The sequence below is a fragment of the Ursus arctos genome, unplaced genomic scaffold (genome assembly GCF_023065955.2).
Source record: "Ursus arctos isolate Adak ecotype North America unplaced genomic scaffold, UrsArc2.0 scaffold_23, whole genome shotgun sequence".
NCBI classification, from domain to species: Eukaryota; Metazoa; Chordata; class Mammalia; order Carnivora; family Ursidae; genus Ursus; species Ursus arctos.
In genome coordinates this window covers 19457775-19475514 of record NW_026622908.1, presented here as the reverse complement: position 1 = coordinate 19475514, position 17740 = coordinate 19457775, and the positions used below count along the sequence as shown (strand labels likewise).

Below are 17740 nucleotides of genomic sequence, written 5' to 3'. Positions count from 1 at the left end.
TACTAAATTTTCAAAGACTAGAATTTGACATATACTGTGCAAAACTGAAATAGGTTTAATACAATTCAGCTGACTTCTTAAAATTACTTCTTTTTAAACTTCTAAAAATGTTAATTTCTTACAGTCTACTTCAGACTACTTGAGAAGATCTAGAAAAATAAAAACCAGATACTCAGTTGAGAATATCTTGATTAAGGAACACAGGAAAAATTGACAGCCAGAATATCTGACTTTATCTTTTAGTAATTGATAATTATGATCAAGAGATTAAATCTAATCTCTAATTTTCATCCTTAAATATTCTCCTTAATAAAATACATTTAAAAAGACCACTTAAATAGATTACGTTATGTGACAGAAGGTAATGTTATGCTTCCCGTAATGATGTTCTTATCAACAATTACATTAAAAATATTTTCCAAAATTTTATAGTTGTAAACTTACAAAAGTCTGTTGTTCCTTCACCATGCAATTATTTGTAGTTATTGTTTTAAGAATAAAAGATTTCACACGAAGAGAAATTCACAAGGCCACTGGAGTCCACATTTCATAATCCCATATTAGTAGTTAGCTCTAAGCAGTCCATTACTTGACTTAGAGTTTAGCTGCTAAGATACTCAGCATGAATACAAAAGTTTATGGATGTGAAAAGACTTGTTCTGAATATCTCTACTTTGAAACATTCATTCATTCATTCCAGTGGGTTCAAAGCTTTACTGCATTAATATTGTAAAATATTAATTTGAAAATATATCAATTTAAAATAACACACTAAAACCTTCTTCAATTTTCAAGAGACATTATAACAAGACATTTTCTTCCTGCTTTCCTTCAGAAAATGAATTTTCCTTGGTTTAAACTAACATACTGGTGATGGTTTTCTTCAAAGAGACAGATGGGGAAAAAGTCCACAGATCAAATTGTTGGAAAACATTGGTTATATGATAAAAACTGAGTAAGACTATTAACTGACCAAATGCCAATGATGACCAGTCAAAATATGTTCCAGGCCGCTTTCAAATCTGGAACCTGTTCTGAATAAAATAAAGCTTAAATAGTTTATAAACTAATGTTCTGTAAGCAAATACATTAAATACTGGCAATATTTAGAAGTATTCTAGAATGAGAAAATGTTATTTAATATTTTTTCATGAATAATGTCAAAGAAGTTTTCATCCTGCGTTATTACAGTTAAGGAGAAGTTTATTAGGTTGTTGTTTATATTTAAAAATTCCTTTAAAAAGTAGTTTACGACAGCTTGAATAAATTAGCAATAATAAAAAGTAAATTTTCTTCCTGAAAGGAAAGCTCCGAGAAAGGCATAGAAAAATACCTTCCCCCCCCCATTTTATTGACAATTCTAAATTCTTTGATATTTATTTCCTGACAGTTTCAGGTAAAAGTGCTTCTGATCAATAACAACAAGTCAAGAACAACCTGTCATAGATGTGTAAATACAATGCATTAGCTAAGAGAAATTTATTTTCCTTTCACCTTATCAATGAAATCATAATAAGGCATAAAACTAAATTTTTTTGGCATAAAACTTAATTTTTATTTCCAAAAAGAATAAATATTATCGGTTATCATTTTCCTCGAGCACACAATTGTCACTAGGGATTGAAAATAAAATTAAAAGGCACAAAATGTTATATAATTTGGAGGTGGAATACAGATTTCACTAATAGTAAGCCAGCTCCCATTTATAAGACCAAAAAAATTACAGTTTCATATCTTGCTAGATACAGAAATCAAACAGTATCCTATTGTAACTGCTTCAAAGGTATCAGTTTGCAAAAAAATCTCATTAAAAAGTTTTGAATGGTCCACAAACATTTCTCTTTCTAACAGTGAATGGGAAAAAAGCAGTAGCATGTTCAATGTACCTGAAACAGAACCACCTTTAAATCAGAAATTTATACTTAAGTTTTAAAAAGTTGAAGTAATAATATTCTCATACTTCAATAATATATAGTAAGAGTTTCAAGGTAGGGTTTTAGTTATTTTTCTTAGATGTAACTTTCCCTCTTTTTTTTTTTTTTTTTCAATCTACGACAACCTTCATTCGACAACAGTTTTGAACAGTTGAGTTGTGAGAACGTGAGCAGCTGCTGTTATTATAACTAAAGGTCTGTCTACGGCTTGAGTCTGAGAGACCACATGTTCGGCTGTCCTCTCATCTTGCCATCCTCACCAATTAACTATTAACATGGAGGGCTGTACACATGCTCTGGGGGGCTCTTTAACAGGCTTCTTGGCGAGTGGAACAACTACACAGCAGGGATCTGGGAACTGGGTAATGCTGGAATATAGGGGAGCCGGCCGTAGTTCTGCTTTCTAAGGACACTTTACTCCATAGTCTAGCATGTAACAAAGTCTGTATTTAACTTGGCCATTTTCACATACATTTTTAATACAATGTCTCTGAGCAGATGCTCAAACTATTTTCTAGAAAGAGACATATTAATATGAATAATATTACAACCTCACAGGTTGTAATATTGTAAAGGTTGTAAAACCTCAATTGTTTAAGACGATATATTTTTTAAGACATTCATAATCTAGTTGATGAATAATTTCAGTGTTTTCTTAACAGATATCTAGAATTTATTATTATATATTTGTTTCAACTATGCTTGTTATTTTTTCCTGTGCTGTTATGGAAATAAGCTTTAACCCAAAGAAAATAAAAAAACCTCCAAGTTCAAAGTTGTGAGGCTGAACATAAAATATTTCAAATGCAAATTTAAAAATAATTCTTTTTCATTCTGCTTGCAAAAGTCTTATTATAACAATAAATTCAAGTCAGTTTTGAATCTATGTCATTATTTTCCCTATTTTAACTTTTCCTCCTCTTTGCAATTTCCTTAACTATGTGTTCCCTCCCTACAATGAAATTAAACATGGGAAGCATGCCAAAAGTATAATAAAGGGTAACTAATCATTACTGTACAAGTCCGACAGAATGCTAATAACTAAAGTAAGAACACTGATTGGCTGTTTTACCAATTTAAGAGATATAGATATTTTATATACTTTTAACGTAGTGATATTTTATACAACACATTCAACTAAAGGTACCACAATTCTATTACCTATAGATGTTTAGTTATATGACATTTCCAAGGATATGAAACCACATTTCTATTTCCTGCAAAAACCACTTTACTATCAAATTCCAAGCTCAAGCATGCAAATACCTACATATACTCATTTTCTGCTTTGTCCATACGATCTTTTACATTGCTGAAAAACCTCCACAAGGATCAGGACCTTGTTTGTCTTATTCACTACTGTATGCCCACAAGTGCCAATGCCCACAACAAATATTGTTAAGTGAATGAATAAGTTATATAACCCTTAGACATTCAATCACCACTTAAATCCTGACTTAGAGTCTATAGGAATGACACTGGTCATAGTGGAGAGGAATTTGAGGTACGATGTTAAAGAGTCACAGTACAACATGGTGATGTTAGTATGATTTAGATGGCCATCTGCTTCATGCATGCCTCCTGGTCTGTCTCAGGTCTAACCTGTGAGAAGACTCTGTAAGAGTCTTTCATGAAAAGAGAAAGAAAGCTGAAGATTTCTACTACTTTGATGGACTTGTACACCTATTTTTTTGTCACCTGATCTTTGTTCAAATTTTTAACTTTGGAAGTCTTTTTAAGTAAGAATAGTGAAGTTACGTAATGATTGCTGACATAGATTGGGTGCCTGCTATGTGTCAGTACTGTGTCAGCACATGTTATCCCTAATCCTCTGAATTTGGTCTTCTGCACCCCATTTTTACAGAGGAAGAAGCTAAGGCTGACAAAGTTAAGCCTAGACTAAAACCATATGGCTAATTGGGTCTATCTGTCTCCAAAAGCCAAGGCTCTTTCTGTCATTGAATGCTACCTTGTGCACAGTGTGTTTCTGAATTTTGACAGTATTTTAGTACTTCCATTGAGTAAGCGCATAGCATGGTGGTTAAGAGTATGGTAATTAGAGGGTATTGGTCTGGTCTAAATCCTGCCCCTCACTAGCTGTGTGACCTTGGGAAAGTCACTTCAATTTTTTTGTCCCTTGTTTCCTAATCTGTAAAATGGAGACAATAATAGCACCAACCATATGGGCTTATTGTGAGAGTAAAATGAGTTAATATTTGAAAAGAGTTGAAGACTAGAACTGGCGGAGAGAAATCACTATAAGATTTATTAAATAAACTCACAGTCCCCTGGTTCTGTGTATTCATATGTCTTTGATTAGCACTGTAAGCATACTGCTTCCAGTTCTTATTCCCTTTCCTTAGCCTAAACATTGTGATTTTCCTTGCGGTCTTTAAGAGTCATTAAAAAGAGTTTTATCTCCTATTTATATCATGATTGGTTTAAGCAAACTGTTAAATCTTATATTTTCTCCTAAGTACTTTGATATAAATATATATATATATATATATATATATATATATATATATATATATATATATATATAGTGAGATGTCATGCTCAAAGAGCAAAAGAATAATTTTTTTTAATAGCTCAACTGATATTAGGGCCAGAAAACTACTTACATGATAGCTAGAAAGATTGCCGAGGGAAGAGACTATGGAAAATGGGAAAATTTTAGACAGATGAGCAGCTTTTAAAAAAAGATATTCTCTATTTTGAGGAAAATGTCTTAATTCTTGCTCACATTACTTAACCTTGGATTCATCATGAAGTCTGACCCTCCACTTTTCTGTTTCCATATCAAAATAGCCTTTTTACTGGTACATTAAAAAACATAAATTTAAACTATATCTCTTCCAGTTATATAAAGTTTTAAATGCATCCATAAAATACCAAAATGCAAATATTGCATAATGTTCGGACATCCAGTCCATCTTATCATCTCAATCATTATTTAATTGGTGATATAGATAGCACAACTTGAGGTCATCTGATAGTATGACTGCTGTTTCTTTACACAGGAAAGTTTGAAAAATTTTCTTTTCCTTTTTCTTGCATTGATCCCTTTGGAATAAAGAAAATTGCATGTATACATGTGTTTATTTCATAATTGTTTTTCTTTGCTTTGCAATTACATGTAAGGAAATATGCTTCCAACCTTTTTTGCCTCCCCTGAATGCAATGAAACTTTTTACTTAATCTTTCACATGTACTAATTTGTCAAGGGTTTTACAATGATAGTTTTCGCTTTAAAAATACTGAGCTATATATAGCAATGTTAGCCTAGAACTTTTCTTCCTAATGGAAAGTTACTGCCATCAGAGGTAGTTAGTAATTCAAAATACATAAAGATGTAGTGTGACAGAGAGGAAAGAGTAAGTTTTAAACAGATCTGAATCTGATATTAGCTTTAAATATGTAATTAAATATGTGACTTTGTTGAATCACTTAATTTCAGTTCAATCTTGTTTGCAGCTGGCATCATGCCTATCTTGCAAAGTTTTTGTGGTGATTAGGGAAGCTAGCTAGATAACCTAAAAGTGAAGATGTTGGAGTTTGGAGTCAGGGAAACACATGAGTTAGAACATTACTGGCCTTGCCACTTATGAACTATGTGACCTTGTAAAAATAGAGGTAAGGCTTGTGGTCAATATTCAAAGACATAACGCTTGTAGAGTGCTTGGCATGTAGTATGTGCCTAATAGTTATAGTAATAGTATAGTTGTCATAGTAATAAGAATAGCAGTATTTTCACCAGTATCTGATTAGTCTCTTCCAAGTTCACTTATCAGCATAATCAAGAAGCTCATTAAAGCTTACCAAACTAATATTAAAGTATTAACTTTATAATCACTTAGTATCAATAATGCAAACAATATAAGTACATGCACAATGTCTAAGATGATTAGAGAGAGGAGTTTCCCTATAATATTCATGTGATTATAAAACTCACAATGTTAGGTTCATGCATAATCTGTAAAAAGCCCTTAAAGGAAAAATAAATTATCCTCCTATAAAATTATAAATAAATTCTACTGGCCAAAGAGGCAAAATTCATTTCTTATTTATGCCAAACTTTTCAGTTGTAAGACTTGAAATATGCTGGGATATCCTGTACATAATTAAGGTAACTAAATGACACTTTAATAAGTTGGCCATTTGCAGATAAGGTTGGGGTATGCTAGAAAAAAATGCTAAAATCACATAATTTATAATAAAGATTCAAGAAGTTTCAACAATCAGATATTAGAAATAATTTCCTAAGAAAGGATCATTACTTCTTTATCTTTTATCCAACATCCAGAAAAAGCTTAGCTGCTGTGCTAGGAATTTTTACACTTTATTGTCTTTAATGATGTATTATTATCATAAACCTAAGCTGGCAAAAAAGAAAATAATAAATATGTAGCCCTAACTTCCCAGAGATTACAAAGTATTAGATATGTAAGATTATACGAAATCACATGTTTGAGGCAGACAGTAAGTATCTTGGTAAATAGTAATACTAATAAAAAGGGAATTAGTGAATGTGAAGTGTGTTAACATATAATTAGAATGTTAACTAATAAGTCAAAAACTATTTGAGAACATGAACTAAAGTTGTGTAAAAAATTCAAATTGGAATAGTAAAAGGTAAAACTATAAAACTTTTAGATGAAAACATAGGAAAAAGACCATAGAGAGGGCAAAGATTTGTAAAATGGGAGGAGTAGGGGAGAGAAACTGCTAACCATTAAAAAATTGATAAGTTAAACTTCATTAAGATTAAAAACTTCAGCTCTTCAAAAGATACCATTAATAGAAAAGGCCAAGTCATAGACTAGAAGAAAATTACTGGAAAGATTATGCCTAAAATATTTAAGGAACTTTACCATTCAATGAGGAGATAAATAACTTAAAACAATGGACAAAAGACAGACAAAAGGAGACAGGCAAATAGCAAGCATATGATAAGATGGTGAACATCATTAGTTATCGAGGAAATGCGAATTACCACAATGTCACACATTTCCCAGGCACTACAATGGCTAAAATACAAAAGACTGAAAATAAAAAGGTTTGGAGGGATGTGATTCCTCGAGAGATGAAAATACGTATCTGTACAAAGACTCATACATTAGTGTCCATAGCAGCTTTATTCATAATAGCTTCAATCTGGAAAAAACTCATGCCCATCAGTAGGGGGAAGTATAAAGAAGTTGCGGTATATTTTTACATTCAAAAACTCATCAGCAATAAGTAAACTGTGACATGTATAACACTGTAGATGGTGCTGATATTAACCAAGAGGATATAATGAAATGTGTAAGTATTTGGAAGATCTGCACAACTCGGTGAATCAATGCCTTCCAAACGGCCAAAGAATGAAATGTGGATCTCTTGGGGGCGCCTGGGTGGCACAGCGGTTAAGCGTCTGCCTTTGGCTCAGGGCGTGATTCCGGCAATCTGGGATTGAGCCCCACATCAGGCTCTTCTGCTATGAGCCTGCTTCTTCCTCTCCCACTCCCCCTGCTTGGGTTCCCTCTCTCGCTGGCTGTCTCTATCTCTGTCGAATAAATAAATAAAATCTTTAAAAAAAAAAAAAAGAAAAAAAAAGAAATGTGGATCTCTTGAATGGGTAAAAGACCCATTCAAAGCACAAGATAAACCAATGCCTTTTAGTATAACATAACATGAAAAAGTTCATTGATACAGTTTTTGATTCCACATTGTAATCAATGTTTATAAAACTATTCTTTTTCAAGTTTCAGTGTATATTGAAGAAGAATATCCACAATTATCTGAAAAGGCTATTAAAACAACTCTCCCTTTTCAAACAATGTATCTGTGTGAAGTCAGATTTTCTTTTCATTTTTCAACCAAAACAATATATTACAATAGACTGAATAAGGAAGCCAATATTAGAATCTGTGTTTTCTACTGAGGAAAAATGTAAAAAAAAGTTACACTTTCTGCTAAATTTTTTTTTTTGTTTTGGAAAATCATTATTATTTACAATCATGTAATCATTTTACTAATATTTTAACTGAATTCATAAAAATTTAAAAATTCCTGTTTTGGTAAATATCAATAGATACAACCCAAATGAATAAAAGTGTAGAGATCGTCCATAGTTTTTAAGAGTGTAAAGAGGTTCTGAGATAAAAAAGTTTGAGAACAACTGGACTAAAGTTCTGATCTGGTTTCCTCATAACTCTGCTATTTTGTAGCTTATCTTTTTTTTTTTTATCAGCAGCTTTACTGAAATAAAATTCACATGTTATACAATTCATCCATTTAAAGTGTACAATTCAGTGGTTTTTCAGTATTCACAGATATGTGCAAACATCACTCAAGGCAATTTTAACTCATTTTCTTTACCTTAAAAAAAAGCCCCAAACCTTCAAACTTTTTACAAATCACCCCTCCACATACTCAAGGTCTCCATGTCTCCCTACACTCCAAGCCCTAGGTAACGCTATTTATTTTCTGTCTCTACAGATTTCCTTATTCAGGACCTTCATATTAACGACATCATATAGTATATGTTCTTTTGTGATGGCTTCTTTTACTTGGCATAATATTTTTTAAGGTTCATCCATCTTGTAGCAAATATTAGTACTTCATTCCTTTTTATAGCCAAATAATATTTCATTGTATGGATATACCACATTTGTTTATTGAGGCATCAGCTAATGGAGATTTAGGCTGTTTCCATCTTTTGGCTCCTATGAATAATGGCGCTATAAACATTCATGCACAAGTTTCTATGTGGACACATGGTCTCATTTCTCTTGGGTATATATTTATAAGTGGAATCACTCAAAAGTGCCAGACTGTTTCCAAAGCAGCTGTACCCTTTTACATTCCCACCAGCAGAGTATGAGGGTTCCAATTTCTTCAGCTTGCCAACACTTAACGGTTACCTGAGTTTTTATTCTACCCATCCTAGAGAGTGTGAAGTAGTGTCTCATTGTAATTTTGATTTGCATTTTTGATGATTAATGATGTTGAGCATCTTTCATGTGCTAACTGGCCATTTGTCTATTTTCTCTGGAAATTGTATATTCAAATTCCTTTTCCATTTTTCATTGAATTGTCTTTTTATTATTGAGTTGAAAGCATTCTTTATGTGTTGTAGATACAAATCTCTAATTAGATATATGACTTGTAAATATTTTCACCTATCACAATGATTTCTTGATGGTGTCCTTTGAACATAAAAGTTTTTAATTTTGAGGTGTGTGTCTGGCTTAGTTGGTAGAGCACGTGACTCTTCATCTCAGGGTTGTGAGTTCAAACCCCACACTGGGCGCGGAAGCTACTTTAAAGAAAAAAAACTTTCTAAGTTTGATGAAGTCCCATTTGTCTATTTTTTTTCATTGTTTGTGCTTTTGGTGCCATATCTAAGAATTCTTTGCCAAATCTTTAAGGTTATAAAGATTTTTCCCTAAGTTTTTGTCTAAGAGTTTTATAGTTTCGGCTCTTACATTTAGGTCTTCGATCCATTTGAATTAATTTTTGTACATGCTGTGGGGTAATAGTCCAACTTCATTCTTTTGCATGTGGCTATCTAATTGTCCCATCCCATTTGTTGAAAAAGACAATTCTTTTCTTATTGAATGGTCTCGGCACCCTTGTCGAAATCAGTTGACCACATGGATTTATTTCAGAACTCTCAATTCTATTCCATTGATTTATATGCCTATTTTATGAGAGTACTACGCCGTCTTTTACCATTGTTTTATAGTAAGTTTGCTATTGAGAAATATGAGTCCTCCTAATTTATTTTAGGATTATTTTGGTTATTCTAAGTCCTCTGAAATTCCATAGCTATTTTAGAATCAGCTTGCAAATTTCTCCAAAAAGTCAGCTGGAATTCTGCTAAGACTGCACTGGATCTGTAGTGAGTTTGGGGACTATGGTCGTATTGATTTTGGACCTTCTGATCCACGAACCTGGGAAGTTTTTCCATTCATTTAGATCATTAAAAATTTCTTTCAACAATGTTTTGTAGTTTTCAGAGTATAAGTTTTACATTTTCCTTGTTAAAATTATTCATAAGTATTTTATTCTTTTTTGGTGCTATTATGAATGCAATTGTTTCCTTAACTTCATTTTCAGATTGTAACAGAGGTTTTTAATATTTACCTTTCCACTAGAGAGTAAGGTCCCTGAAAGGAACCAGTATCTTGTTCATTTAAAAATTTCCACTGATTTATAAAGTGGGCTATAGCACTACCAGTCACTCAAAAACAGTGTAGAAGAAATGAATGAATGCATAAAATAGTAAAACACAGCTTCAATAAATAAATTTATAAGAAATGCAGATTTTTCTCCCCAATTTGTTGAGAGGGAAATATTTGGATTTAAGAAATCTTGATGTGAGAGGCACCTGGCTGGCTCAGTTGGGACAGCAAGCAGTTCTTGATATCAATTTGGGATTGTGAGTTTAAGCCTCATGTTGGGGGTAGTGTTTACTTCAAACAAACAAACAAAAAAAGAAATCTTGATGTGAAAAGTCAAAAATTTTTTTCTGATTAAGATCTAATTTTTATTTTGCTAAAAGTTTGTAACTATTAAAGGGGAATGCTAACTTGAACAGCAGAAAGTTGCTATGGTAACTCTCAGAAAGCTCAAAAGCACAAGTCACTGACAATGTATGAGGGTACACTGTCAATTACACTCCTCTTTTCACTTGTGCAAGAAGGGAATACGGTGCTGCATCAGACTATCTTAAAATTTTTAAATAGTCACTTAAAATAGTGACTTTTTCTTAAAGGAAAATATGAACCTTTTCCTGTACATTGATGGAAAGCTCAAGGATTCATGTTTTACAAACTTCACATAGTCCTTAAACAAAGTCTCAGTTTTAACCCTTACACAGTAAGTTTAGATACAGCATTTTAAAATGTTATTTCTTTATCTCCTTGGCAAACTTCAAATTTCAATTATATCTCATATTTCTGTTAATGTAATTAAATGTAGAGTTTTCATAGACCCCTGCAATCTCACCAAGTATAGTCTTTGTTTCTGTGATTTGCTTGAATATGTCACTTCGGTTCAGACCTCAAAATAGGGATAATGCTTTACTTGTCCAAAGGCAGGAGCCTAGCACAGATGAGCCATATGTCATTTCTAGCTCTAAGATAAAAGATATGAGATTACTAGTTTTGAATGAGTTCCAGAATAAAAACCTGTTACATATTCTAGTATGTGGTTCTGGAATACATTTTCTGGGTTCAAATCATGATTTCTCAAGTATTGAATATTGATCTAGTTTCTTAATTTTCTGTACCTCAGTTTCCTTATATGTAAAATGGAGATTATAACAGTAGTTATAAAATTTTATAAGAACCGTTAGATCCTGACTTTAAGTGTTTTATATTTGTTAGCTGCTATCATTATTATTATTATGACTTCCTACAGAAGTAAAGGAAAACAAAACTCCAAACTGTTCTGCTATAAATTTCATTTCAAATCATAGTGGTCTTTTTAGAAAAATTTTTTAAACATATAATGTATTATTTGTTTCAGGGGTACAGGTTTGTGATTCATCAGTCTTATACAATACACAGTGCTCACCATAACACATACTCCCCCCCCCCCCCCAATGTCCATCACCCAGCCACCCCATCCCTCCCTCCCATGGTGTTTTAGTCTGTACATTAGAAAAAATGATTTCGGTGATTTTGCTTATTTTGACTTTCACATTCTATTCACTGCAGACAATTTTTTACTATTTCTAGTATTGTACATTTGTTATAGAAATATATATATGATAATACCATGGGAAAATATATAATGTAATTCTAGTTTCTCTACTACCTGTACAATAATAATAATGATGACAATTGTCCCCAACTTGCCTCTTGAACACTCTTTTTAAAAAAAAATTGTTTTTGGGGGAGGCACCTGGGTGGCTCAGTGGGTTGAGCGTCCAACTCTTGATTTTGGCTTGGGTCATAGTCTTAGGGTCATGAGACTGAGCCCTGCGTTGGGCTCCGTGCTGAGCGTGGAATCTGCTTAGGATTCTCTCTGTCCCTCTCCCTCGGCCCCTGCACCCTCCATACCCCTCCCCCACTCTCTCTCTCAAGGGAAAAAAATGAAATAAAAAAAGATAAAATAAATTTTTGTTTAAAGTTTTATTTATTTAAGTAATCTCTACATCCAATGTGAGCTTTGAACTCATGATCCTGAGATTAAGAGTTGCAAGCTCTTCTGACTGAGCCAGATAGGCACCCCAGCCTCTTGAACATTCTAAATAAAAGGACTTTTCTGAGCCATTGAAGAAAATCTTGTGAAGATCCCTCTTTTTCTATCTGGGGAGGACTGACCTCTTTTCCTGAGAGTGGAGCTTCAGGAGGTTTATACATAGAAACAGCAAGGGAAGAGGGGACTTGTCCTATTGAGATCAACTTTTTCTCTTTCCTTTTTCCTTCAAAATTTTGAACATGGAGATACGTAACATAAAATTTACCATTTTAACCATTTTTAAGTGTGAAGTTCAGTGATATTAAATACATTCATAATGTTGTGCTACCATCACCACTAACAATTTCCAGACCTGTTTTCATTTTGTTAAATTGAAACTCTGTACCTATTAAATAATAACTTGCCATTCCCTCTTCCCCCCAGACCCTGGCAACCACCATACTACCGTAGGTCTCTATGATTTTTAATACTTTTAAGTACCTCATGTAAATGGGCTCACAGTATTTGTCTTTTTGTGACTGACTTTTTTCACTTAGGATAATGTCCTCAAGATTCATCAGTGTTGCCGCATATTTCAGAGTTTCCTTCCTTTTCAAGGTTGAATAATATTCCATTGCAATATAGGCCACATCTTGCTTATCAATTCATCTGTTAACGGATACTCAGATTGCTTCTACATTTTAGGTATTATAAATAATGCTGCTAAGAATATAGGTGTACAAGTATTTTTTCAAGATCCATGTTCAGATCAGCTTTATGATTAATGAAAAGATATCAGTAAAAATCACCTCATGTTAAAATGATATTATATGTTTATAAGAAATAAAAAAATAATAACATTATTAAAATGAACTTACCATATATTCACTGTATACAAACACCACAAATACACAACAATTTAACAATTAATTTAATTTAATTTTATTTAAAATAAAAGACATTTTCCTCTGTTTTATTTAAATGGCACATGAAAATAACTTATCAGACTCAGACTCATAAAGCATTTATATATTGCTCTTCATTATGTCGCACTAGTTAGGGGAAAGAACTTTTGGAAAGATTCATACCTGGATAAGATGTGTGGGCATTGTGATGATACAGGCTGAAAGAGAGGTTCGCAGAAGACCACGGAGAACATACAGGAACTTCGTAAGGCTGTGGCTGTTGTCACAGTTTTCTGTACAGCAAATGTCATCTCCCCACAAAGGTGAACCAAGACTCTGGATTCCTATTCTTAAAATGTTTTTCTGTTTTTTCTAAAGGAAAGTGGGAGGGAGGTAAACACATTAGGTTTTGTTAACCAATAGGATACCTCTTTCACTTCTTTTTGCCAGTTTTTAAATTTATAAAAGATTAGGGAGATAATGTCAGTAGAGGTGGTAAAAACCTTTATGTGTAGTTAGTATAATGCAATATAAAGGGTCTTCATTATTACAAGAGTGCAAAAAAAAAGAGCTGATCTTTTTCTTACTTTTGGAAAATTTGAAGAGTATCAAAAGCCTCAAGTTTCTACATTTTAACAGTGACTACTGTAAAGATTATGTTTGAGGCACCTGAAATAACATACAAAAATCAGTTGCAATAAAGAATATCTAAACCACAGTGCTTACAAAAAGTATTACGAAATTCTACAAGTCTTTCAACAAACAATAATTTGCTCAATATTTCTCATTTAATGCTACAGTGTCCAACACCTGATACTTTGTTTGAAAGAAGTTTAAAAATGTGTGTTTTGGTTTTACACTCTATATATGCCTTTATTTATTCTTCTTGAAGCCATTTTTACAAAATAATTTAAGTTCAACGCTTTTCATAAAATTGAACAAGTGAACATTTAGAAGTCAAGACTATTGATATTAAGGTCATAATAGTGACTAATATTTCCTGGGAAAGAACATTTAAAAACCATTAAGTAAAATCTAAGATGATTACCAATAAGTGTTTGCCAGAGATGTATTTATAACAAATTTTACTGTTTCGGTTATTCTAATTGAACAAATGTTTTATAAATGCTTTCCCTAGCAATCTGGCAAAATTTCTGGGTGAAGGAGGAGACATTAGCAAAACCTGGCGCATGGAAATAATTGAAAAATTATTATTACAATTCTAATGGGGAAAGTAAGTTTTCTCTCTTAAAGCAAAAATTTGGAACATGTGCCATTTTTGAGTGTGATTTCTGATGAAGCCAGATCCTATAATATATCATTTGTTATTACTATACTAAAATAAAATTTATTTAAGTAATATAATTAATTAACCAACTATTGTCTCCCTGATATTACAGAATGAAAGTTGAGGTTGTGTATTTTTCAGAATTCATCAACAAAGGAAAGTAGGAAAATGAATGAAACACTGAAATGTTAGAAGAGGAAAAACAAAAGGGGACAATTAGTAAAATGGGTAAGACAGATGTTCACAGTCTGAACTAAGAAGCTGTGATTCTGGGCAAGACCCATACACTACTTATGCATTCATTTTCTCATCTCTATAATAAAAAGGATAGAACATTGTTCTATGAACCCATATAATCCTTCAAATATATAAAGGGACAAAATGGGTTGCATAAAACTATTAAAATGAGATTACAGAAAAAGGAATTTGGTTTAAGCACATCTAAAAAAACCTTCCTAACTCCAAGGACCTGGAATACTATCAAGGCAGCTGGTCTAATTTTCTTTTCTGGTTGTATTAAGTTTATGATAGGCAATCACCTTAAGATATATATTATGATCCTTGGCAGTCCATAAAAATTGTTTTCTTTTTTAATTTCTGCATTACTTGAATGAAATGAAGTAATAATATGTATCACAGCACATTTTAGAAGTTTAAATAAGTTTTTGATGAATTCATGTATCTGTGAACTGATAGGTTATCCTTTACACTGTATTACTTAGAGACTCAGAATTTAAGTAAAATGGCAAGATTAAGTTTCATTTTGTCATTCCTAAACTTGTTTCCTCATGAACTGTGGCTCAAATTAGATTCTCAGCAGAAAGAGCAATCTGGAAAAAGAGAGAGAGAAATCTTTCCCCAAATTCTAGGTATTAGAACAAAACCTGAAGGTGGAAGGAGAGCAGCATTATGTGTCTTCCTTCGTCAACATTTCAGAAACTAAAGATCACTAAAGGTATATTTTAACCCAGTCACCGTTACCAACTATTGTACCAAAGAGCATCTGCCAGAAGTTTATAACAAAAATGCTGTCAGGTGCAGAAGCAGAAGAACCACAGAGGTTTAGCGACTTTGACAGATATACTGATACATCTGAAAATAAAATGAAAATATTAAGCCAAAGAATGAAGAATAAGATATTTAAGTGAGGCAGGTACTCAGCACATTAGAATATATAATTGAGCATAATACTTCAACATAGGGAATACATTCATATTTTTAAAAAAATGACAGTAATTGCAAAAACAAAGGCCGAGTTACAAAGTTCCTGTGCTGTTTTGGACATATAATTCCTTTGTTATGCCATATAATAATGGGGAACATCGTGAGGCACAATAGAATTTATCAAATAACCTTTTGTGGAAAGCTGAACAATAAACAGTTAAATGTATTCCTATGAGAACATCTAAAATATTTAATCTGGTATTCTAAGTAAAATCAATGTTCAAATTTCATTTTTATTGCACATTTCTTAGATATTTAAAAATCATAACTTAAATGAAATTATGACAGCAATTTGCAAATGTCTCCATTCCAAATATCTTTACAGATGAGCTATACTACTTTACTTACTACCAAGGTAATTATATAATAGTATATAATACTCAGTTCTGTATAGCCTACTTCAAATAAACTAAATTAAGGAATTTGCAAATATAAGTTTATTTGAAAATGTAGTGATAGAGAAAGTAAGATGAAAACTTCCTTTTAAAAAGAAGGATTTGGGCGCCTGGGTGGCTCAGTTGGTTAAGTGTCTGCCATTGGCTCAGGTCATGATCCCAGAGTCCTGGGACTGAGCCCCACATCAGGCTCTCAGCTCAGCAGAGAGTCTGCTTCTCCCTCTCCTGTCCCTGCTGCTCCCCCAGCTTGTGCTCTCTGTCTCTCTCACTCAAATGAATAAATAAAAAATCTTTTTTTTTTAAGGGAGGATTTATTTCAGTATCAGAACATTATTTTGACTCAGGAATAATATTTTTTGAAGTAGGGCTTCACAGATGCATTTTTGTGGCTTCTTGAACTCAACTGAAGTTTCTGAGACAGATGTATAGATGAGGTAATTTAGCAAATGATACATTCTGTAATATAACAGTATGAAAATTTATTAACATAAAAACACAACATACAATTTATGCTTTTGTTCCAATAAAATCAGAAATATATTTTATAATAACTTACTGGCATATTGTAAATTTTTTCAGCATTCTTGGTATTACACCATATAAATATCTACCTCAACTCTGTTTAATCTTTATGAAAGTCAATAGTTGTAGAACCTCTGGTTCAGAGAGACAAACCAGTTCAGTTTGTTGCTTATCAATTTTCGTGAAATAAAATACTATTTATTGAAAATGGTGGTGTTTTTCATACTCAGATAAATAACTAAGAAAACAAACACTTCATTCCATTCCAATAATAGCTTACTGCTCAAGGGTCCTTTGGATGGATGAGTGTACATGTGTGTACATATATGTGTATATATACATATATATATATGCAAGTATGTGTATATCATTTTGCTGTTGCCTTTGTTTTGAATTTTATAAAATTTCTTGCTCTTCGAAGATGTGTCATCATTCTGCAAGAACAGCAGCTCTGCACACTGTATCATAGGAACTGTTATGACATGCCTGTTTCCATAGTAACCACAGCGAGTGGGGAGAGGTGTCTGTCAGGGACCAATTTACCTCTCCAGACGGGCAATGCCACCAAAGGGAGAACACAGTGCCCATAAATCTTAGCTAGGACCAAAAATGGAGTAACAATGAACAAAATAAAATTGTAATAAAAACCAAGGTCCATCACAAAAACTGCAACATACATGAAGAGCCATCTATAAATAAATGTGTACGCTTCACCACACACATACGTATTTTCAACTTGCTATTAAACTGATGATCAAAACAAATTTAAAAATTATCTTGCTTTGGAAAAAAAAACATTAAGTGCAGCAGTAAAGTTTACAAGAATACTTAAAATTTATGGATTAAGAACAAATGCAGTTGATAACGCAAAAAAATGGACTTGGATTCTTTGCTTTCTTCAATAAAAATAATGGTGCTCTGGAAATAATTCTGCTAAAGTAATAATAATGAACTGAAAATCTTAGCAGCTATAGCAATTAAAATCACTGAGAAAGATTTCTGAAAGGCATGATATCTAGAAATAAAATTCCTCTCATTTTGTTTAAGTTAAACTAACCGGAACATCTTTAATAGTAGGAATTTGGAATCTTTAATAGTGGGAATTTAAAAACTTCCGCTTTTAAAAATAGAGCTACAGAGAAATAATTAAGTTATAAAATATTTTAAGATAGCAAATAAAAAATTTTTATTCAATGAGACAACTCAAAGTGTGATGTTATAAGAAATAAAATCTTAAAATAACTAATTTTTACTCATAAGGTAATTCAATTAAGGACTGAAACAAATATAAAAAAT

The 17740-nt window shown here is 32.4% G+C and overlaps 1 protein-coding gene across 4 annotated transcripts in view; it reads right to left on the bottom strand.

The window, feature by feature from the left end:
- ELP4 (elongator acetyltransferase complex subunit 4) overlaps nt 1-17740 on the bottom strand; it is a 241613-nt gene that overhangs the window by 133933 nt on the left and 89940 nt on the right. For all 4 annotated transcript variants that reach the window (XM_057317073.1, XM_026512178.4, XM_057317074.1 and 1 more), the window contains one exon: nt 13199-13387. In XM_057317073.1, coding sequence (XP_057173056.1) covers nt 13199-13387 — 189 coding nt within the window. The remainder of the gene's footprint in view (nt 1-13198; nt 13388-17740) is intronic.